General features: G+C 38.9%; 1 protein-coding gene across 1 annotated transcript in view; it reads right to left on the bottom strand.

Annotated features, from left to right (window-relative positions):
* Nucleotides 1-4,045: 4,045 nt before the first annotated feature.
* The window catches only part of EGF (epidermal growth factor), a 61,131-nt gene continuing 40,503 nt past the window's right edge, over nucleotides 4,046-24,673 (bottom strand). Inside the window, exons 16-25 of the mRNA XM_074823266.1 lie at nucleotides 24,117-24,266; nucleotides 23,517-23,666; nucleotides 22,761-22,877; nucleotides 21,589-21,714; nucleotides 19,593-19,712; nucleotides 17,490-17,640; nucleotides 14,660-14,824; nucleotides 11,077-11,179; nucleotides 7,521-7,623; nucleotides 4,046-6,002 (exon numbers count right to left, since the gene is read on the bottom strand). Of these exons, the coding sequence (XP_074679367.1) occupies nucleotides 5,779-6,002; nucleotides 7,521-7,623; nucleotides 11,077-11,179; nucleotides 14,660-14,824; nucleotides 17,490-17,640; nucleotides 19,593-19,712; nucleotides 21,589-21,714; nucleotides 22,761-22,877; nucleotides 23,517-23,666; nucleotides 24,117-24,266 (1,409 nt within the window). The 3' untranslated portion in view covers nucleotides 4,046-5,778. The remainder of the gene's footprint in view (nucleotides 6,003-7,520; nucleotides 7,624-11,076; nucleotides 11,180-14,659; nucleotides 14,825-17,489; nucleotides 17,641-19,592; nucleotides 19,713-21,588; nucleotides 21,715-22,760; nucleotides 22,878-23,516; nucleotides 23,667-24,116; nucleotides 24,267-24,673) is intronic.

Genomic DNA, 24,673 nt, shown 5'->3' with positions numbered 1-24,673 from the left:
GGTTAGTTAACATCGCTCAAAAATAAAATATTGAGTGAGTTAGGGTGTACAGTACTCTTCATGTATAATAATGTGAGAATGTAGTTAGATTCAGATCTGGTATAAACGATGAGTCAACACTAACAACTGTGCTAAAGCTGTGTCCACTTCAAACAGGTCTTAATCTGTCTCTGGAGCAGCAAAAAAATGTAAATCTCAATCAGCTTGATTCCAAGTCCACTGATTTTAATGTTAGCTTTGTTTATAAAACTAGCCCATCTGTGGGAATTTCTTTCAAAAATCTAAAAACGTGCCACACTGACAGCTATTAGAATATAGGTAAGAATATTATGTCCTTCTCTATCTCTTTCTTTCCATCTCTTTTTTATTTTGAGTGGGAAGGAAGCTTGCAAGGACCTGCTGAGTTATTTGCCTGACACCATCCCATGAGTAGTGGAGTGAGGAACAGAACCAAGAGCTCCTTATTGCTCACTACCACTCTCTAATGTAACAGCATCCTCAGCCACAAAGCTCTAAATTTGCATTTTGAGGGAATGTTATACCGGATGCAGAAGAAGAGTAGGGATCCACTGGCTGGATGAAGACTTCAGGGTTTGGTTTATTATTACATCCAGCCACAAGGCAGATCAGATCCAGATCCAACTGCCTCAGCATTTGATAGTGTTCAGCTCTGGGATCATGGTTCACTCGCCCATTATGAAAACAGGCTCATAGTATGTTTTGATGTACTTCCTACAACTGATACAGATTATCAGGTATAAGAAAGGAAAAAAGAACTATTATGATTACAACATACAATAAGCAGTAGGGAGTGCCTTGTTATGTATCTTGGTCTCCCAGAGGTGGTGTTCAGCACCTTTCTGTGTTTAGGCAAACATTGTATAGTGATTAAGGATACTGACAAAGCCAAAAAAATGGACGGATAATACCATGTTTAGACTCTCATTTAGGAGATTTTGCAGAGAAGACTGTTATTTAAAACTAACTGCTGTTGACCATTGGAGAAATGAGGAAAGATACTATAATCTTATGCAATCCCAGTTTTGGTCTGTTCCCTTGACCTGGATTAACCTTTTTCCTTTTATCTGTATTTTAATTCCAAACACCTTGCTTGAATGTGACTGTATCCAGGTCTCTGCTAAAACCTTTAATGAGCAACACTAAGGTCAGCGGAAATAAGTTTGAACTCTATTATTATTTCATACAAATACTGTAGGGATCCTTGAATCTCCCATAATTATTAGTGATTTTTGTCTCCAGTGAGATGTTCAGCATCTGGCTATATTTAGTTTATTGATTTCTTTTTTAAATGGTTACCTTTCAGAAACCATTTAAAATACATGTTTCTTCTTCTTAACTTACTATTTACAGGCATGCACACTGCACAAAGGCTGCACAGAAGTAGTCCCAACTTTCTTTTGCAAGCAAGAAGTAAACAGCAAAAGGACCATTAAAATCTTAGTCTAAATATTTCTATTTCTTTCTTGATTGAAAAAAGCATAAATTTATATATAGCATACTTTCTTACTTTATGACTAAGTACTGTTAATAGACTAATGAAATATCAACTCTGCATTCCCTCAATTTATTACATCACATGCAAATGTATTGTTTTGTGCAATCAATATTAGCAAAGATCATGTCCATTAAAATGTGCACACTGTTCTGTAGACTGAACACAGCACATAAAACTTGTTGGCTTTAATCAATAAAAAGCCCAGAGCTACACAAAAATTGCTGGGTCATGAAACTATGAAGCTATTAAACCTTTTTTAACGTGGGTTTTTTTTTTTTAATAAATCTCTTTTTTATATGGGTATGAGTAGCTAATTCTTTTATAAATTATTAAGTATTCTTTTTCATTGCTGCATCATATTAATACCTAGGGGACTTATTAATGGACCAGGACTCCAGCTGCTCTGTTTCCAGTAGCTGCTCACATCAAAGTGAGAAATTCCCTTACATGGTGTCTTTGACTTACTTTTAAAACCATTCCAAATTGACTTGGATAAAGGCCACATGGTTAAGGCCAATATTGCTACACGGACTGAAAACTGGCTAGCAGACAGGATCCCATAACCTGTAATGAGCATACAGTGAGGGTCAGACTGATGGGACCAGATTAGGGGTGACATGGACAAGACTATCTGTGAACTGAAGCTCCTGGAAGGCATGTGGTATAAAGCTGGATGATTGGAAAAGTCACAGTGTCATGCAGCAGTGAGCGTGAGCAAAAACAAGGGTCTAGGACTCTGGTGTTCTTAAAAACTTAGTCTTGGAGACATATCCTAACTTCTTACCCAGAAAAAAGGCAGCTGCCAGACTAGAGGGTCTTGATCTGTAAAGTGTAGATATTCCTTCTAGGCTTTGGTTTAGCTTCTGCTTGCATCTAATAGAACAAAAGAGTCAGAACCATCCCCTCCAAAAAGAAAATAGGCAGGGAGAAGACATTTTGGTTGTAATAGCTAGGCTTGAGGAGGAAGACGTGATAGTGGCAAGGGTCTTAATACAAAAGGTCTTCTGCATCTTTACAGATGATTATTGCAACAGTTGCCTCAAAAGTAAAGTTCCCAAGTCTTGAAATTGCAGGATACTGAGGGCCCCAAAGACTGGTTAGAAGGGACTAAGGCTTTTCATTGGACTGAATCTAGTCCACCTCGGTACTGAGGAGTGTCCGAAAGTTAATCGCATGATGAATGGTCTTCACAAAGTTGGCTGTTCCTGGTCCACATCAAAACTGGCATTAAACAGCAGTCTCAATAAAAGATCAGAGGAACGTGAGCCAACTTAGGCTATCACCCTTGCAGATTGTGTTCGGGGTGCATTCCTGGGGCTCTGGGGGAGGCTTCTAACGCCACTAACATCTTTCCTTTTCACATGCACAGAGATAAAGATGGCAAGTTATCAGGGAGCAAAGCAATAACACCAAGTGTGTCCTGAAGACTAACGGAACAGTGTAGGCATCACCCTGAAATAACATGAGATAAAATGACTTCAGATAAGACAAAAATACAATATATGGTAAGAAGGCAGAGGCTTTCCCTAACCCCATTATGAATAATTTTTTATTTTTTTCCCTAGAATGTTTTTTTGGAAATATTTTCATCCTGAAAGAGATTACTAGGATGGACAATTTTTGCCTGAATAGATAAACTCTGCAAAGCTGCAAGTAACTGCAAAAGGGGCTTAAAATGAGAAGTGTCATGCATTCCTATGACTAGGAACCATTGCATTGCCTACATCCATTATGAATGAGCATGAATCATTCCTCACTTGTTTACAATGAAAATACAGCTTTAGAGTACTGAAATGTCAATTTCAATAAAGTCAGGATTTACTAAACCGAACAAATTAATTTTCTCCCTTGCTCTTTAGAATTGCCCAATAGTTTTCTCACTTTGGACTCGTCAAGCTTTTCCCCCCTATCTTTCTAAATTCCTCTTCTACAGCTTAACATAACATGTTGATTTCATTTTTAAAAGTCAGAGTATACCAGTAGGATTTGAGGTCAGTACTAAGTTAGCTACATACCCAGAAAGTCTAATAATTTTAAAAATTCTGGGGTTTTTTTGCATAACTGAAAAAGTTTAACCAAAAAAAAAAAAGAGGAACCTCCAGGATTCAACCAGTTGACTTCAATTGATCTGCATGTAAAGCCTGAGAATAAGATCTTGGAGACCAATTTGAAAACATATTGTGAAGCCATGGATAATATTTCTAGAAAAACAAGTAGCAACATTCATAACAGTCATTTAAATGTGCACAAAGAGGAATATATGGCTTCTACTGGTTTATGGGAATGTATAACTAAAATAATAAATAAAAACTTACCATATTCAATCTGGGACCTACCTGTGAGCTGCATATCCTCATTAGTACAGATTCTCCAAGCAGTGAATGAAAAACCCACGTTATCTGCACATGCTGCACCAACACTTACACGCTGTGGCTTTATGAAACCAATGGAGCTATCAACGAGCATGACATGGGTTAATGGAAACCAAAATTTTGCATTCATTTCTTTTAAAACACAAGGGACATCAGGGATCTTTTAAAATTTTATTTTATAAATCAATAGCTTTATAAACATACAAATAAACCAAATATATTATATTTGTGTTGAAATATCATTTCAAGGTTTTATACTAAAGATTATTTTGAGTTTAGAGATGAGTTTAGGAAACATTTAAAACTCAAAACACCCTCATTACAAAAACATATCAACTTGATTTTCCTATCTTATTCCGTAAAGAACACTATCAAATTTAAAATTAGATCCTTAGACTGAAGGAAAACAAAGCAAAATACAGCCTAGAATATGAAAATATTTTGTAAAGAGTCTGAAACACCTTTGTTTAGACAAGATTCAAAGTTAAAAATCTTTATTTCCTTTGATTGGGTAAACGTCCAACTAAATGTTGACTGTCGTTCAACACAACATTGATTTTAAGCACACAAACGTATTTCACCAGAGATAATCAAAGTGCGGGGATTAAAGTCATTTTACTGTCTAGCTCTCATGGAAATAAAATGCTTTATTGAATCGGAGCCTTCATAGCTGGACTCTCTTCCCATCAAAATACACAAGATCAGTGATGAACTGTGAAAGACCAGGGAATCCAAACTAGATGCTTTTAACAATATTAATGAAATTAAACTATACTGAACATAAAAACAAATGGTTCAACCCAGTGGTTGCCCTCTCCTGAACACAGTTTCAACCACTTCTCTGTACCCTTGTTGTCATTCACACAAGAGAATGTGTCTTCATTGCTACTAGTTCCAACTAACCTCTGGAAATGCCCATTTTACAAGTTTATTCTGAATTCAGAACTGACGTGATTAGAAAACAGACTCAACAATTCAAAACCACCAGAAAAAAAAATCACTTTAGAAGATAAACAAGTGACAACTCCCTACACAACAGAGCATTATAATTTTTGTAATTCAGACACCTTGGGCTCAATGTTCTTTCTGCTTACACCAACATAAATCAGAACTGACTCTGCAAAGTTACTCAAGTGTGTAACTGTTTTGGACAAGAGGTAAGAGCCTCTCAATACTCTTTCCCATCACTGGCCTACAGAGCTGGTAACCAAATGACAACATCCCCTACTTTCCTGGGACAAAACAAAAAGCAGTATGTTAAACACCCAAATTAATAACATTTGCCACTATTATCCAGCTGATGGGCCATTGCAGTTGGAATGGGCTGCCCAGGGCAGTGGTGGAGTCCCCATCCCTGGAGGTGTTTAAGAGGCGGGTTGACATAGCGCTGAGGGACATGGTGTAGTTGGGAACAGTCAGTGTTAGGTTAATGGTTGGACTAGATGATCTTCAAGGTCCTTTCCAACCTTGATGATTCTGTGATTCATTTTCTAGGCAGTTTCTGGACTCTGCGTATGTGTAAAGACCACTACTTGCAACAAACTCCCTTAGAAAATACTTATCTCTGACAAATCACCCACTTGTCTGTTTTCCCCTCAGTGTCCTTTTATCAGGCAGTTAATGAAGTTAGTGGCAGTGACCCTTAAAGTGATACTTACAGAGTACTCACTGCTAACACACTGCTCACAGTAATTCTTCCAAGCAGGGATGACAGGGAAGGAGTGGCAAGGACTTAGTTGTTCTGTCTTGATTTGTGTTTGTTTTTGTTTTTGTTTTTTTTTTCTAAAGCAGATTTTAACAAAAAAATGCAGGTTGCTTCAGTGTTTCATGAGTTCCCATTCTCTACTGACTTCATCCTTCCTCCTTTTCCCACTCAAACCCAGGCTGTGTCTAGTCTGGCTGCATCAGCAGGCTGTCTGGAGCAAGCTCGCAGGGCTCCCTTTCCAGCGGGATTTGAGAGTGGATGCTCCAGGGAGCCTGGGGAGGGCCCTTTGCTGCTCCCATGGGCTGACACGATTTCTCACCAACAAGAACCTCTTGTCGACAGCCTTGTTCTTTCTCCTCTTCTGCCAAAGTCTCTGCTGCTTTGTCATATGTTATAGGCTGTTCTTCCACTGGGAAAAAAAGGATATGTATTACTGAAAGCCATTTGAGAAGCCCCACAACAACTAAGCTAATGGCAACTCAGAGAGGAAAGCTATGAAAGGAAGCACAGAATCAGGTTCAGAAAATTACAAAACCAACTCATGTCAAAAGAACAAAAAAAGAGGCAAAGTCAAGAACTTGCTTCAGATTTTAAGAAATTAATTGTCCTAGGCAAATTTCATGGTTTTCTGTTTTAATGCATAATAGGAAAAAGCATGCCCATGACAGGAAGATTACCTGCCTGGCAAAAATTAAAGCCCCTGTTCCAAAGTCAAAAGATCTTAGGATTTATTCACTGGCATGGTATAAGAACCTTCTTTAACATGTTAGAAAAGACATCAATTTATTTACCAGTCTTGTCTGAAATGGTTGAACCACTTTTGATAAAATTTTCAACTAGGAAAAAATGAGACACCTGTCATGGGAAATTACTGTTCCAATACCTGCATCTGATAAAACTATAAATGAAAACAGAGCCTCCTAATGGGAAACATCAGGCTTCCTTTGCTGGACAACACAGTTCTACACATGTTCACAATATTAGTCCAGCCAAGTAAATGTGAGGCATATTTTCTACTGATGAACAAAGTAACTTCCCAACATATGTCTGAGGCCAGGATGGGCAATTTTGAAAATCTTGCAAGATGCCTACCCATTCAAGTATCCTCAAACGTTTGTCTTTGCATATCTCTAAATGACTGATGCAAATTTGCTCCTCTAGTAACTTCTGTAGTTAGGAGGTATATATGGTAAATAAGACAAATGATTAAAGATATCAGTCTTTCTTCATCAGTTCTCACCATCTGGGCAATGAGGAGATTCAGTTGCCATCTACAGGGAGGCATTTCCTAAAACTCAGAGTGGTCCAGCTGGTAACAGGTGGGCCATGGAAGCCTGTTGTGTGCTTCTGTGCTGCCTGCTGCCTTTGCACCAGGGATGGGAGGCACATCTCCTTCATTCATCTCATCTTTGTTTAAGCACCAAACACTCCCCAAGCAGTCAAACACCTTGTTTAACACAAAAAGCAGAACTGCAGTTGCTGCCACAGGCCAAAAGGTTTCTGGGGAGACCTGGGCTCCTCACACAATTTCAGTTAACCTGCCTGAATGAAAAAGGGCTGTCAAAGTATATCGATCCACAGATATACATTCCCCATCAGTATGATGGGCATAACTTCACTTGCTATGAAGCAAGCCTGTGAATTTGTATATAAACACAAAAATATGATAATATTACTATCACAAGAAGCATCTGGCTTCTTATGAGTGTGAAAGCACTGTTACAGTGTAATTTCTCATGAATAATCTGCAAAGTGAAGGACTGAATGGTCTGTCTCTTCACAGCAATACAAACATGACTTCTGATGTGCACAGCAGCTTTAAACGGGCCAGAAATATAATTTTGATTTCTCTGTCTCCTCTATCAGCCGCTGTTTCTGCTGGTACAAAGGTGAGGAGAGATCTTATAAGGAAGGAAATCCTACTCACCATATTCCGAAGGACAGGCAGGATGAGGATCTGCTGTCTCACACTCAATTAGATCAACCGCTTTAGTCTCCAGAGAACTGTTACACTCCTTAACAACCGCAAACTGCAAATACATACAATATGCACAAAATATACAGAGTCCAAATTAATATAAAATGAACCGGTTTTCTGAAACCCAAGAGGCATACTAGAAGGGCCACATACTCCAACCACAGCAGGGGGAAAAAGGTCACCCTGGCTTCTGGGATGACCCTTCCCCTGCAGATAATTAAACATTTAAGTTGATGACAGCCCCGGTCTTTGGAAAGTGCACGGTTCCAGTCTAGTAAAGAACTACCCATTCTCTTGCCTTGCAAATCAACCTTTCCAGATGCAAGAACAAAAGTTTATGAAAATCAACTCTCTCTAAAGTACTGAGGGCCACTTTTAAAGTATTAAAGAGACCCAGAACCAGACAGCAGGAAACCGTGTCAGACACAGGGAAGGAAGTGAGCCTCCCTCCTCTCAGTACAACCTGGGGGGTGCAGTTCCATTGTCCCACAGTTACAGTGTGACACCTCAGAAGCAGAAGATGGGACCCTCTGGGGAAACGTGCTGAAAAGACCGGGGGCAAAAGAGAAAACAGGGGTAGAGGAAAGCAACATGAAGCACTGTGCTGAAATAGTATAGAGGGAAAGAGGAAAACCCAGTAAGTAAAGGAGAGATGTTTAAAGAGCAGAGACAGGGAAGAGAAAATGCCTGTAAATAAGATGTTCCAACAGAAAGATCGACAGATTCAGTGGTCCAGGTAGATAATTGGTGGATTTATGTGGATAGATCACAGATGTAGCAGGTGTGACTACTTAGGCATCAGTTCATTTACATAAAATCTGTAGGTTTACAGCTGCTAACCCACATGTGACAGACCCTCAGAGGAGATTCAGCTATGCACTGTTCTGCAAAATATCTTTGACTGTGCAAAGCAGAACACTTGCTAGATGAAAAGGCTCAGAATAGCATCAAAATCCAGGCCTATGCAGAAGTTGACCAAGGCTTACATATCCCTAGAATAAACCTAGCCTGATTTATGGAATTCTAATACGAATGTGAAAAAAATACCCAGGCATACCCTCAACTAAATGCAGCCTCACCTGGCAGAATAGAAGTAAAGGGAAAAGTGAATGACACTTGAACAATTTATAGGTATAGTTTCAGTATCACAATACCAAATATTTGGTATGTGTGATGGTGTAAAAGCTCATTATCCTCTACATTAACCCAGATGGGCAAGAACAAGAAAGCCTTTGCATGCCCTCTCCCCAGACTCACAAATGAACAGTAGAACTGTGGGCCACAAAAGGTGTGAATTTCATGAGCTCTTTACAGTTACTGCAATACACATCATCCAGTTTCCATACAAAGTCCTTCATTAGGATTATTAATCCTTATTATTATTATATTATATATAATTATATATAATTATATAATTATAATTAAATCAATAGCACCCAAAAACCTATTCCAGTACCTTAAGAGTTGAGGAGCTATAGAGTCTTCTGTCCCCAACGTAGTATAATCTCTTTTTTTACATAAAACTCCCCCATAATCCACTTTAAGTGAACAGTAGAAATGGACAACTTCCTGCTGCTTTTTGGCAACTCTACAGTTTCTAACCTAAGTGCATGCATGCATGAAGCCCCAGTGAACTTAACACTCAATGGCTACATCAGCACAGAGAAAAATCACATGCATGAAACCACAGGAATCCATCACTGTGTAAGCAGAAATAATTAGCAAAGGGTCAGTGATTTCCTCTTCCAGCCTGCAACGAGCTATTTGCAATAAATCAGTTTATTAATGTATTTGATGTCTCCCAGGGCAAGAATGCTGGGTGAAATTTAACATGAGCGTGTAATAGATGAGTAGGCTGGATTCGGTTTTGTTGATTCAGTTCATTGCTTAGCTGTCTAATTACTCCTATATTCAGCAAAAATGTCATTGACCACTAGCATTATCTGTGTGGACACTAGCAGGTGAGGACAGAGTCAATGAGCTGCAGGTCTTCTAGAGCACTGTTCCCACGCAATGAGCTGCTCTCAGTCCCAACAAATGTTTCTGATTTTCCTGGCCTCAGATATTTTGAAAGCTGTAGCTTTTGTCTCTGCTGTGAACAAATAATGACATTGCCACAATTCAGCACATTTGCTGTCCAGTACCTGGAGGACCAAAGCACTAGTAAGAAAAGTCCACAAAGAGTATGCAGTTGACCAGCATATGTCATAACCAGGGTCAAGTCAACTCAGTTCCCAGCATATGTTTGATAGTGTGTTTCAGTGGCTATCCACTCACAGATCCTGCCAGATGTACGATCTAAACCATTTGCAAGACCTTCTTCGAGTTGATTAAAATTCCTTGCATTTGCACTATAAGTATTCCATGATATTCAACCCCTCAAACAGACTCCCAAGTAGAACAAACTCATCTCTTTCTGGACTCAAAGATTTGGAGCAGAGTTAAACTTCAGGCCATTTAAAGTCAAATTCTTTTGCGACCATGACTATTATGCACATGATTCTTGTACCTTTCCAGCTACAGTTGAGTGTGGAAAGCTTTAAAACCTTGTAATAATACCTATACTAGAAAAACTTGTGTGCAGTTACCCGAGTAAAAACAGTATGTGCCTCACTAGAGTTTATCACCAATCCCATACAAGTATAAACTCTTCCAGTAGTCTTTTCCACTGTGGCATAACTGTGTTTGTTTTGAAGAGTGTATGCTGCTTAGCTAATGTGATGCTACCTGGACAAGTATGGTGAAGAAGCTTATTCAGAGCTGAATGTGTGTGCAGACAAGCTCTCAGGGTACGTCATGCCGTTCTGAGAAAGGAGTCTCAGACTGGAAACAGAAGTAGCCACAGATGCCAATTATGTCACTTTTCCCAACTTCAAGTTTCAATCACAATCACCTAGCAGTGTAATGTCATTTTAATGCCAGTAAGAATCAGGTCCTTAGATCAGATCTTATGGGGCCAAATTCTCTGATGCAACTTCAAAAATGACATTTCTACCTATACCAGTGCAAAACTGGTATTTTATATTCCCTCCCAAGCTGCCTGATAACATCCTGGTTGTTTTGCTTTACAAGGCAGCAGCCTCTCATACAAAGACATTTAATTTCATCAATCCCCAAAATAAAGTTCAACATCTCATGTAGCACACACAATGCTTGGCTTCCAAGAAGCCTTTTTTACACAGGGCATACTTTCCTGTGAAAATAACTCTGTGATATGCCATGTCATCACATTGCCATTTCCTTAATTTAGAACACAGTTCCCCAACTGTTGTGTTCAAAGCTAACAATAACACTGGCTAATGGTTGCAATACATCCAGGCAGCTGTGAACTTTGAGGGATAACAATGAGGTAAGATGAACTAGGGTTCACAGCAAAGCACTTGATGACTCTAGCAGTTATTTAATATATTTAAGATGTGAATTATTTGATGGATAATCTCAAGTGGATCCCTAACACTCTTTGATCCTTCCTGCCTCCCTCTCCACTCCACATTAATATAGTTACCCGAGACTTGTTGCTAGTAGGTGTCACGTTCTCATTGTCAGCGTGGCTGCTGGCATCTCTTATCGCTTCTGCATAGAGATTCTTCTTATACAAGTTTTGACTTCTGCAACAGAACAAAAGCTGAAATACATTATTTTGCTTTGGCAGGAACAGATGCTGCTTCCTTTCACACATTATTCTACAGGTATGTAGAGCAAGGACATATTTTGTTTTCTTTCATTGGTTTGAAAGGGTGTATTACTGTCAATTACCACACAGTGGTTAAAAAAAACTCAGCTTGTCAGAAACAAAAGTCAGTAAGAAGTGAACCAGTGTTTGTACTAATGTCTCATCTGTAGAGGCTCATTCATTACAAAAGAACAACAGGCCTCATAATTTTAACTACTCCCCTTCCATTTTCTTATTCTATTTATAATACATCCGTCTTATAAAGGTTTAGGTTTCAGCCAATACAATGAACAGCATTTGTGAGTGAAGCTCAAAAATAAAAACCTGACTGTATTTTTGTACACCATTGATAGTTATGAAAGTTGCTTCTGCATTCATCAGCATCATTTATGAAAAACAATAATTTCAGAAATTACTATGAAATAAAAAAACTGAAAGCCTCAAAAAAAATTGGACTAAGACATTTCCAGGAAAAAGCATGACCAGCAGAATTAGCTCAAGGGGGAAAGAAGCCAAGAGTACAGCCCGAAGGTGGAAAAAGATACAAATAATCAGCTCGAAGTGGCTAGTTCCATAAATTCAAAAATTGTTATTTTTGCAGTTAAACAGCAATCACTTATAAAGCAGTATTAAAAGCCCATATAGGCCCCAACATAGAAAACACAGTCATAAGAAAAAGAGCTCATTTACACTGCTTGAAATCCAAATCGGTATATCTTTACTGACTTTACATACATTTTTTTTCTTTTCCTAGACATCAGCTAACAAAATTAATGTTACACTCATCAAATTCCAGAAGTCTCAAGTTATAACATCCTTTTACTTGATTTTAAATGAAATTTAATAGACATGTACCAAAGAAAATAGGCAGTTTCCTTTTATTTTTACATTACATTCATATACTAACTGGGAAAGTGCATCTGCTGTAATTACCGTATGTTAGTCCCTTCATGAAAATACAACGTAAATAAAATTTGCTTTTTGCTAGAAACCTGTCTCCACCATGGATTTTATCCCCAGATTCTCCATAACATGTTCCTGTGTATTCAAATATTTAAAAAAGTAATTGCTTCCAGTAGAGGATAAGAGTGGGACTGCTAATATGAAATCAAATAGGTGTCAGATTTGAGGGTATATCCACAGAGCAGAATGCTGAGAAATAAGGTAAATTAATCCATTTTGACTTTTTCTGATGCTGTGGCAAGGCTGCTGATCATGTTTTGTCACCTGGATGTGCCTGTTCTGCATTGCAGCTCATAGTGCTGACAAAACTTGAGCCCATTACTCAAGTGTTATAAAATCCACTGCAGAGAGCTCACACACAGGCATGGTCCTCAGCGGGATGCACTGCTCAAGGGGATCGCTAATTCTACATCTTACTTTACAGTATGCAGAGTAACAGATGCCAGATGGACTTGGCGGGCACTGGAGTCTTCATGTACAATTGAGCACAAGCAGACAAGGCAGTGAAATCTAGTTGATCGAGCATGGGCAAGAGGCCAAGAATTTCTCAATCCTAATCCCAGTCCTACTGTTGCTTTTTGCACAGCCTTGGTCAATTGAGGTGAAAGGATTGTGGGTGTTAAATCTATGATTCAGATTTTTTTGTTGTTGGAAAAGAGTTGTTTCCTCGCTTCCCAAGGAAGATAGGAAACTTGGCATATTATACAGTCAGACTACATAAACCTGATATTAAGAATAACACAATGCTCTTCAGCAGACTACAGCCACTGAGCAAACCAGCACAATACTTTGGTATTCTTGGCCTTCAGTTCACACATTTTTCAAATTGACGGGTGTAGATCTGCAACTTAATTTCCTCCATTGAAAAGGAAATAGGCATCTCCATTTTACAGGGGAAGGAACAGAACTATGACAGACTTAATCGGTACATTCCAAAATATAGTAGATTATGTGAAAAAGCAGTATAGCAATTTCAACCCAAATACTGGTTTCCAGACTCCAGTTAAATAGGGATTTTAGGTCAGTGGTTTCATTTTGATCTAGTTATGCTAGTAATAGCTACAGCACAAATTCAGTCAAGCATGTAATTGAAAACTTGTTGTCAAGGTAAATACTTCTATTGATCAAAAGCATTTGGCAAGAAAGAATGGTAAATCAGGGAGAAATGACAAAAGAGAGAGGAAGGGAGAATTAATATCTTCACACCTTAAAACCAGCCATATTCTGGCTATTTTTCATGACAGTTTATATGACATATATGGGAAATACAAGAATCTCACAATTTGTCAATTCTGTATGTATCATTCCACTGATTAGCTTCTGAACCCCAGGTCATGAGAACAAACCAGGCTGCGCTTATCTTTAATTCTGGACCTCTACCATTAGTTAACAGAAAATACGAAACATGGCAGCTTCTCTATTTTTATGAACTAAATACACTAGGAACCATTAAATAAGAATGGAAAATATTAGCTTCCATAGTTAACTTCTTTTGTAGCTTAACTTTTTATGCCTGGGAGAGTCTAGTTTTAAAATTAACCTAAACCACAAGCAAAACCCCTGCACATGAAGGGCAGGTCAGCATGAAGCAGGAGACTCTTGATTTGGCTGCTGTCTGGCTTTTTGTTTGTTTACTTTTAAATATAAATATGCATTTAAACAAGAGCCTCTGAGAACAGTTGTCTACCAAGGTCATGGCCAAAGGACTCTAACTTATTAAATGCTGATTACTTTCCAGTCCAAGGGACATCGACAACATTTAATTTCACATCAGACTGCGTTCTTAAATAGTGACTGACAGGATTCTTTTTGCCATGAGAAGAATCCCAAACCTGCACAATTCATTACAGCCATGGAAAATGCCAGGGAATGCTTTTACAACAGATGTGCCTTAGGCTCACATCCCTATTTTTTACTCTTTCCACTGCCAGGAAAACTGCTTTCATGTTTATTGCTGGAGGCATCACTGTGGAAGCTTATTATTGGCAGGTTAGATACTGCTTTTCTCAATGGCAAGGAAACTTTCAGGTGCCACTCTACACTGAAAGGGAAGCAAAGCCAAACTAATGGGACAGCTAGCAGAGAAGAGCCAAACCCTACCATGACAGTTTCAGACATCTAGAACTCTTAAGGGAAACCAATGAAGAAGATAAATAGCATGCTCCTGAACTCTCTCATCAATACAAATTTCAAACCTAAGAAGGTCTATTCTTCTTCCCCCAGAGACATGCCACTCACTAAAACCAATGTGTCTACTGCAGGCAAGGGACATGCCAGAACTTTCTGAATTATTCATAGATCCAATTACTGAAAAGAAAAAGAGTAGCAAGGATGATATGGTGATTTCCACCAGCTGAGGAACAGCTCACGTTCTTTGCCATGAGCCTTCTGTGAAAGTCAGCAGTGCCTTGATTCCTGTGCCACACATTCACAATGCGGTTGGAATCACTACCTGTGGCAGTAGGCAGCCAGGGACCCCAGCAGTAGCAGTAGAACCAGCACAGCTACACACACTGTGATGGTGATATTCCGCATCTTCACCCGCTCAGCGTGCTGCTGCTCCCACCACTCCAGATCACTGAACTGGCACCGCTCCCCGACGTAGCCTGTCACACAGCTGCCAAAAGGAAGTGAGCACACTTTGTAACTGGTGGTGGAGGAAAAACCCCAGATCATCACTTCAGTTACCTGCTATATTGATTTACCATTGGCAACCACTACAGAAGTATCTGGTTGAATTTAGTAGTGGTGAAGACAAAATGACTTTAAAGAAATGGCTGTCAAAACATGTAGAATTCAATATTTAAATACTTTTTTTTTTATTGTACAGCTATTGAATCACCTATAGAAATATACAGATAGATTATAATTTCCAGATTCCAATGGGTAAAGAATAGAAAAAATTATTTTCTCTTAAATCCTGCTGCGTGAGTATTATTTCCCTAAGACTTTCCACTGAACTGTTTCCAGCAGCAAGTTTTCCTTTCTTTGAAATAGGCAATACAGGACTTATGTATTTCAGAGTGATTTTGTTAAGTGAATCAAATTTTAATCTGAATCCTTATTTTAAAATAAAAGACAAATGAAAGTGTTTAAAAAAACCATCATGTGGGTTAGAAATATCTTCATAATTTAGTTTTAATACAAGCTTCTTCTAGGCAGTTTTTATTTGTTTGTTTTTACCACTGAAAACCCAGCATAGAAATATCAGAGCATGAAACCCTCAAATCAAAATTACTGCAAAGTGAGAAATACATCAAGAAGAATCTCAGTCTAGTTTTACTGTCCAAAGTGAGAGACATAAAAAAGGAAATAATAAACAATAAGAAATGAAAAAATCTATTCAATTCATAACAATCTCTCAGCAATGTAGGCTCAAATCCTTCTCACAATTTTTATCGGTCTAGTTTTACTCAAGTAAAAAGAGCTAGTCAAATGAGCAAAAGAAGTAGCAGCTTTTACCTAATGCCCTGAAAATGTTATATCAGCATTCATTATTAAATCAGGCACAAGCACTCTCATTCTGTCACAAATTAGAATGCATATATGTTGGAAGGCAAAAAAATGCTCATTTTTTAATGTAAGATCACAATAAATTCCAAATAAGCTATCAGATGTACTTTGTAGTGTTAGAGCTTTTATTAATTAAAATACAATGTGATTTTTGCTAGATAACATTTTCCCATTACTTCATTCTGGTATTTAATATATTACAGCCTACATGAATGAATGCTGCCATCTAGTGAGAATTCAGCAATGTGAGAATTAGCAAGGTCCACACACAAACCCTGGCCCCCAAGAACACAGTGAAACACTGTTGCTCCTCAGTTTTTTAAAAGGCTTCCACTTCCAGAACTGAAGAATAAGTACATTTGGATTCTTATTATGCAGAAAAAAAGATGTGATCCCATTTGAAAGTTCTGCAGTTGTAGACTCTCAGTTTCAATAGGAGAAACTCAATGAGGTGAAAAAAGGTAGTTTTCAATGCCACTGAAATTTACGCTAAAAATTCATAACAAATACGAGAGATAACCATGAATCTATCTCCTATAATGGTTTTGCCCAAGGGTTTTGCTGAGCTCAGGAAATCCATGGCACAAAGCATCCACTTCATTCCCATGTATGGACATGAGATAATTTTTTTTCACATTCCTGCAGGTACAGAGGTCTGTAGGCAGGACAGACAAATTATATTTAAAAATAAGAATGCCTTGGATTTGACAGTGTTTGCAGGAATGGCCTGGTATAGAGGTTCCTGCAGCGCAGTACAAGGAAGATTTGGGGCAATGGTGGGCCAAAGAAACCCTTCAGCGCAATGCTTGCTTTCCTCACTCCAGGGTAATACCAGGGCCACCTGAGTTACTGAGACACAGAGGGACATTTGCTTGCTACGGAACAGCATCCATGCCCTGCACAGGTCCTCACTTACCAGGTGAGACCCCAGGGGAGGAGGCAGGCATTGGATTTTTCCCACTGTAAACACTTTTATGCTTGATTTTGAAGAAAGATATAACACAGGTTCAAATATAATCAAGTTACACAATTAAACTCCAGCGCTAGTGGTTTTGAAGTAATGATTCATTACCAGTCCCCATGGGACTAGGTTGTCACATGGTCCAGGCCAAGGCTGACTCCTGGAGATATGAGATTCTCTTTGCTTTTATCAGTAACTGCATTTGGGGAACTAGGAATGAGGCTTCACAAAAATATTGACAGGAGGAAGGAGGTCTCATTTTTGAGGTGTCATGGCTACTCTCAATGTTTTTAAGAGGACCATCATGTTGTACCCTTTCTGCCAGGGACTGAGACTCTTCAAACTGTGGGGGAAGATGTTGACACCAGAATTCTCTTCCCTGGTCCCAATCAGAGAAGACAAGAGAGAGGTTTCCTCTTCCATCCCAGTGAGTGCTACACATGAACAGCAAGGCTAACAGAGGTACAAGTCAGCATGATCTGTACAGGACAGACAGCAAGCACCTCTTTCATAGAGCCATGACCACTAAGTCATTTAACCACCTATCTCACATTTCCAAAGCAAAGAATTGAGTGCTTAGGGAACAAATCCAGTCCTACTATTAATTGCAATGGGTGTGAATGGAGTGACCACTTACAGAAACTTACAGTGATCACTTACAGAAAAGAGCATAGTCTAATGATTCTAGTCTAATTGCTAGCATGAGTGATGAACAGATAATTTATGAACAAACACTTCACACTCTGCACCCAGCTGAGCCCTAAGGATACCATTCATCAGCACAGACAACACAAATTTCTGTACTTACTTGCAGGCATAGTCTTGTAGATCAGAAACATAATTGCACACTCCGCCATGGAGGCAGTATGACTCGTACGAAGGAGGGCATCCTACAGTATCACCTTGCACAGGGTGAGTAGCGTATTCATTGCTGATAACAGTGGGGGACACAGTAGGTTCTGAAACACAGGATTTCACAAGGACATCTCAAACTTTTGACTGCATAGGCAACGTGATCTTACAGCAGAGTTCCAGAACTTCAAGATAGGAATGTAGGCAAAAATTTCTAATTTCAACCAATTACTTGTGTTTTACCTATTTGATTATGTTGCTTATCAAATTTAGGCACACAGAACTTTAGATCAAAATATTAAATATGCTTGATTCTAGGTTTGTAATGAAAGATGCACAGAGGCTGGCTGTGTTCTGTTTATTTAGCTCTGAAGAAAAACTGTACTGGCTGTCCTGTTACTTACACTCAAATGATTTTTGAAGCTTATGCAGCTTTAAAACTCCACCATGCATAAAGTACAGATATACAGGTGAAGGGTGACTGTTTTTCACATATTTGGATCTCAGACTGAGAAGTTTTCATAGGCAACTTGCCATTCTTATTCAGATTATTTCTACTCCACTGCCATCCAGTTTATTGCATCTGATGTGACTGCAGATCACATTTGTTATTGTTTCAGGCTAGCTGAGGTACAGATAACAGCATCATTGGGGAAGCAGGGAACTCTGTTGACCCAGTTCTTCAAAGGGTTCTGTAGCCTGCTCTGAGTGGCACACTGTCACCTACATAGATATCCAAACTAGCTAGTTTTAAAGGTAGTTCTAATATCTCTGTGCAGCATGACCTACGGGGCAGACATGCCCTTACAGAAAAGGAGTGCTTTCTTGACTACTTTGATGCTGCAGCAAATCTATAGGTCAGAACCAAACATCTACATGGCAAAGAATTTCTAGAAGGATGGCTTAGCAGAAATGTGCCTAATCACTCTCAAACATTTATGGGATCAGTTTTATGACTTACACTAGTTTTATTGCAACATGACCTTCAATGACATTTGGTTTTTAAAATTTCATTTGCAGGAGAACTGTCACAGCAAAGAGCCTGAATGGAAAGGGATGAGTGATTTTAGTGAACCTCAGGTGTGACCGATTTCTGCAAGGAAAATTTCAGCTTGCTAATAGAGCTTATTAGGCTAAGAACTAAAACAGTGTGTTAACACCCATGAAGACATGGGATCAGATTTACAGCTGAGGGACCTAGAAGGCATTACTTCCAAGTCATGCATCATTTAAAATCATCATTTCCTGAGTGACACCTGAAACTACTGAAAGCTTAAGTAACTGAAAAGGGGATAAGGATCTGATAGGTGTTCTACTTTAAAAAGCCATCATTTCCTTCTGTTTTTCTGCAGAAACAGATCTGTGACAATCACAGAGTATTCCTCCATCATCAGACAGTCACTTGATCTGGAGTAAAATTCACCTCGATGCAGAGGGCTGGCACAGAGTAAAATGATGAGTCACCCAGCTCCATGTTTTCAGAGAATGCTGCTGTCATATTAAGGCACATTTTGAAAGGAGGGTCAGATAGTCACTAGTGCTGAACCTTCAGCAGCTCCCTTCATTAAATTGGTAACCAGATTTTCTAAAGAGTTTCAGAGTACTTTTGAAAAATTAGCCATGGGATCTGAAAGACTAGTTTAGTCTGAAGAATTAAACGGAACTTAAATTATGTGCAGTTCTTGTGCTAGCCTTCTGTAGAGGGAAAGAAGGCAGAGAGTTTGAAAATTACACAGACTGAAATCACCTCCAAAAATGTTACCTCCAAGGAGCATTTACTTCTGCTGTTGATTGTAAAGGCCGTTAGATAGATGTGTCATTACATTTAGACAGTAAAACTGGCATTGAACCTTAATGTAGGTACTTCCGAACTAAACTCAAATCTGGTCTCTTTAGCCCACCTCAAAACAGGCTCCTAAAGCAATGCTAAATGGATCCACAAGCTGCCCAGTATGACACTATACAGGGTTTTCTTAATTTCCAGGTATCGCTATTTATCCAAGAGCACAGTTCTTAGTTAAGGGCCTCTTCATTTTAATTGCTCACTCAGTTTACTCACTGCAACCAATGCCAGTTCCAGAAGCATCATCAGCACGTGAGCAAGTGAAGTTTCCTTCTGTATTTGTGCAGGTTGTGTTCTCTCCACAGGTGTGGGACCCCATCTTGCACTCATCAATATCTGTCACCCAAACAGTCTGCAGTTAGAAGAATGAAATGCCTCAGAGCATCGGTTAAAAGGGCAGCAGTTGCAACATTGCAGTCTCCTGGCAGTGAGGAAAAACACCAAAGACTTTCCCTCTGCAAATATGCCTTCATGGAAAATGTAGCGGAAAAGAACCCAGCATACTTTCTATGCCAAGTAATCACAGCCTCCCCAGCCTCTCAGAGCATGGTGTGCTGCTGCAGAAGCTCTCCACAGGGAGAAGGAAGGAAAAGCCACCCCATGAAACATAATGAGTACAGTAGAGTTGAAGAGAAGACTTTTTTGTACTAGGTACATTCTCCTGGCATTGTTAGTCATAACTTGCACCCTGGATGAGTACTAGAGTGCTGTCAGTTGGCATTCTTGCATTAAGACAGCAGAAGGGTTTGGGAGTGGGGAGTTGCCCATCCCTATACCACCCTGCCTTGGTCCAGCCTAAACAAAAAGTTTAGAGAGAAGGAAAGGGTCTAGAAACCTATAGGTTTATCTAGTCTATGTAAACACTTAAATGAAGCGAGCCTCTGAATTACTATGAAGAGGCTCCTTTATTCCAAGAGTTTCCAGGCTGTGCTAGACTCACATATACCTCTCACTTACATCCTGCTGCACATCCTCACCCTGCCTCCACACCTTCTCTAGCACAGCCCACAGCGGCAGCTCCTGCCAGGCTGGCACTCACCCCCCAGGTGTCACCTGCTAAGTACCAAAGCATCCCCCTCAAAGGTGGGAACTTTGAAAGGGTTCACATATCAGAGTTTGGGAGCCTCCAATTCATTTTATGAACTGTCAGCAGAATACTTTGGAGAAACAAAATCACAGATCAACCATCCCAATTAGTGTGAAATGATTGCTTAAACCACTGGGACTTTTTCTACAGTAAAATTTTTCCTACAGGATCTGGCCCAAAACAGTCTAGAAAATTCAGAGCACTTTTAAAAGCAAAAATACAGGAGCAAAACTATTGCAGCATATTCCAATAAATGTGATTTCAGCAATGCAACATGCCCATAATAATGATCTTGTTCTTAATTTTTCAGTCATCCTTATCTGTATCGAGGAACCAAGGTCCAGTAAAGACTATATGAGAATTGGGTCAAATTTAATGGGCTTTGATTTAAGCTATAAGGAGAAAGGAAAAAGAAAAGGCCAAAGGAGAAGCCAAGACTTTCATAAAGCTCTGAACAAACTGTGGGCTAGTCAAATACTGGGGGAAAAAATCTTCCTGGTCCTTCACATTTACTGCTAAAATGGATTAAAAAATTAAGAAATGTAGGGAATGAACTAAAGACCTGGTATTAGAGCTGGATGGGAAAATCAGTGGGTCTGATTATTAACAAGACTCTAAATGTACTCAAGCCGTCAGTGTCAACACCTTGAACCTCATGCCTATTAAACAGGCCTGGAATTATTTGATGAGTATTATGACACACTCAATTCCTGCTTTCGTTTATATTCATGGCAACGATTTCCAATAAAGCTCTACTGCTTCACCTCCACTTCCCTCCTCCCCTTCACTCTTCCTCTCTCTCCTGCTGTAGCTACTAAAAAGAGTGCAAACACTGAGAGGAGGTATTCACTGACTACAGGCTTTGCATATTGATCACTAGCTGAGGTTGCCACACTTCAAACAGGAAGGAAAGAATAAAAAGGAAGAAATGATAAATGTCAGCTGTCTGTGGGAACCACTGCTAGGATCCATGCCCCTTCCAGATTTTTCAAAAAGAACCGAAACAGTTCATCTGACAACTTCACAGCTTGATGCAAGGCTAGCCCAAATCATAAGACATGTCTCTTCCTCTTTCAGCCTGTCCCAGCCTTCCAGACACAGCACAGCCCTCACACATGTCTGTACCGTAGCAATGGACTCCATCTCCAGTGTAGCCCTCCAGACATTTACAGACATAGCCCCCTTCCGTATTGATACAGCCCGACACATTTCGATTACAGCGGTCCATATTTACAGCACACTCATCAACATCTGTGAGACAAAACAAGGACATAGGACACATGGGTCATGAACCATCAAGTAAATCGATAAAAAGAAATGTCTACATCATGAATCTCCCTCAGACTATGCTGTCACTTGTCATTTGTGCATCTGAAACAAATAGGAAGAGAAGGGCTTTGTGGCCTTTTCTTGGTATGAAATTTGATGGGGATGTTCTAAAGAGTCTAAGACAGTCAACCAGTTACTTTCAACTGGAGACCTATAGATTCCACAAATATCAGTTTTTTCAAAAAAAATATCCCCTTTGGAGGCAATGATCCTATTTAAAATTAGCCTTATATTTTTCAACCCTACTCAGACAAAAGCTTTGTTTTGAAAAAGAACACATAAGCTTTAAAAAAAAGGTACCAGAATGAAAAAAAAATTACATTCATTTCATCTTCCAATTTTTTTTTTCCTTTCCATAGCAACATAGACTCCTGTGAGTTTTCATGTTTAGTGACCAAATGGTAAATTGTTCTGTTTCTAATGCCTTCATGTCTTGACCTTTATGAGTGAACAAAGTGCTTCCATTTATGTTGTATGCAAGTCCAAAAACTTAAAGACCACTGTGAGCAATGTGTTGTCTGACTGTTAGTCTCTTTCCGGTTCTAGAAAGAAACAAGAGCAGCACTTTTATATGAACATTACATCAAGAATACTAATTTTTAAGAGATTCCTTAATACATACTTCTAAATTATACATCAAATATCAAGTCTATGGACTGAGGTTTTATTTTTACAAATTTTTACAAATTTTTAGAAATAAATACATTATGCTTTTATTCCTATTATCCCTGTTATTGCTTGTTAATATTAATAGGATTAAAACACATGACTCAGGAAAATAAGGCATGTGATAATTAGCCATTTCATCTCACATGCTCTCTGCTTATCATCCCTTTCAAAATAAGCAATACCATTGACCTTTCTGTGATGGCTCACACAGCAGAGCTGTCAGTGTGAGAAAAGATAGATTTTCTTCCTCTCCCCCAATGTACAGTTTTCCAGAAGGTTGTATTAATGTCTTTTATTACCATAGCATGATTTCCCCTTCCTGGTAAATCCTTTCAAACAGTGGCACACAGCACCATCTTCCAGCAAAACACACTGTGCATTGACATCACATTCTAGTGCAGTACAGTCATCTTGATCTATAGCATAAACAAAACCAAAAACAACTCTAGATGTATTTGGACAGATCAAAGGAGGTATTGTATGTAAAAAACCCACCAAAACAACCAAACAAAAAGCTAACAAGAAAACCAGAACTACAGTCAAAGTTTGAAACATAGCTCTCCAGGGTTAATGATGACAAGCCAATACAATCATTAAAGCTCTCTTTGACTAGGTGGAGTTGAAGTGTCTTTTATTATCAGGATTTTTGAATACTGTATGCAAAACCTATTGTACAATTTAATGATCTAGTGTCATCAAACATATGTAGGATTCACCTGTTTTCCTCTGAACAATTTTGTTCAGAGGAACATAATATAAAATCTAAGGGAGAGACTTTCACAAGTGTTCCAAATTAGAAACATTTGTTCTCTAGACCTGGATAATCTTAACGAGTTTGTTGACATAGCAAAGGAACATGGAGACAAAGGAAAAAAAAAGCAGTCCTACATGGCATAATTGCATAGACCCAACCTCCTGTAAGAGGGTTAAGAGCATGAATGCCACCAGTCTTGACACTGAGCCTTTCTTCCTTTAAGGTCTATGGTTTCATTCTGTTCTATAAACCTGTTCAGAACCTCACAGTAAATAGAAGGAAGACAATCATCAGACTCTACCTGATACCATGATTTCAGCCATCAACAAAACACTGATTTTCTGCTTTTCCCCACTGTCCGTATTCTTGAATATCCCAGTGCTTTGTGTGCTCTGCAGCACAGTCTCTGATGTTGGCATTGGCACTACCTCCTTGTGCACAGAGATGCTTCCTGAAAAAGACAAGAAAAAAAAGTGACACAGATTATTTAAATCTACTGAACTAACTTTCTGATTTTCTATCACTTGCCTACTTTCCAATAATCAAGGTGGTTTTCTTTTAAAATAAACATCAGTACCCTCCCAGACTAGCTTGTTTCTGGCCTCAAATTATTCCTAAAACCACTCACTGGTGGGTTTTCTGAAATTCAAAAGACAAGGAATGCAACTCATTGTTCATAATGCTTGTCAGCACTACACACATCTCTCTTACTGCTAATATGCCAAGGGAAAAATTACAACGGTCAGACAATATGTTATTGTCCCAGGACAACACACCAGTGTCTTCATTCTTCAGAGAAACCATCATTCATTATGTAGAACAAGATGAGTATTTTCCAATGCTATCTGTCAGGATCCTCAAGGGTTTGAGGAGGGTCTTTTTTAGAACTGGAAGATTTTACCTGTTGTTGTGTTGGAAGCATCCAGAGCACGACAAGTTTTTCCATCTTGAGTTTTCCCAAATCCTGGATGGCACATGCAATGGGCAACTCCAAAATTGTTTTCACAGATCTGATCACAGCCTCCATTCTCATAAAGGCAAGGATTTGTCCCTAATGCAGAAAAACAGGCAGCTTAACAAGCTGCTTTTTCAGTCAACATCTCCTTTTAGCTGTGCAGAGTTGAAGCAGTTGGGAAAAGAATAAGGACTGACAAAAGCTAGAACATCATTTTTTAAATTAAAAACAGGTGCATATAGTAAAGCATAGATATTATCATCTAGCCTCTGGTGGGAAAGAAGATTAGCATACTCTTTATCTAATAAATGTATCACTTCTTTAAAAAAAAAAATTCCTTTATTATTTCTCCTTTAGAGTCCCAGCATTCCCTGAAAGAATGTTACAAGGGCATAGGGAACCTGTGATTACCTTCTCTCAATCCTGGTATATCGAATTACTTTTTTCTGCTTACAAAGAGATTGTTTCCAACAGAAAATCAAATTATTTGATCCAAAACTAAT

This window comes from Strix aluco, chromosome 4 (assembly GCF_031877795.1).
Source record: "Strix aluco isolate bStrAlu1 chromosome 4, bStrAlu1.hap1, whole genome shotgun sequence".
NCBI lineage: Eukaryota > Metazoa > Chordata > Aves > Strigiformes > Strigidae > Strix > Strix aluco.
This window is presented reverse-complemented; position numbering and strand designations above follow the sequence as displayed.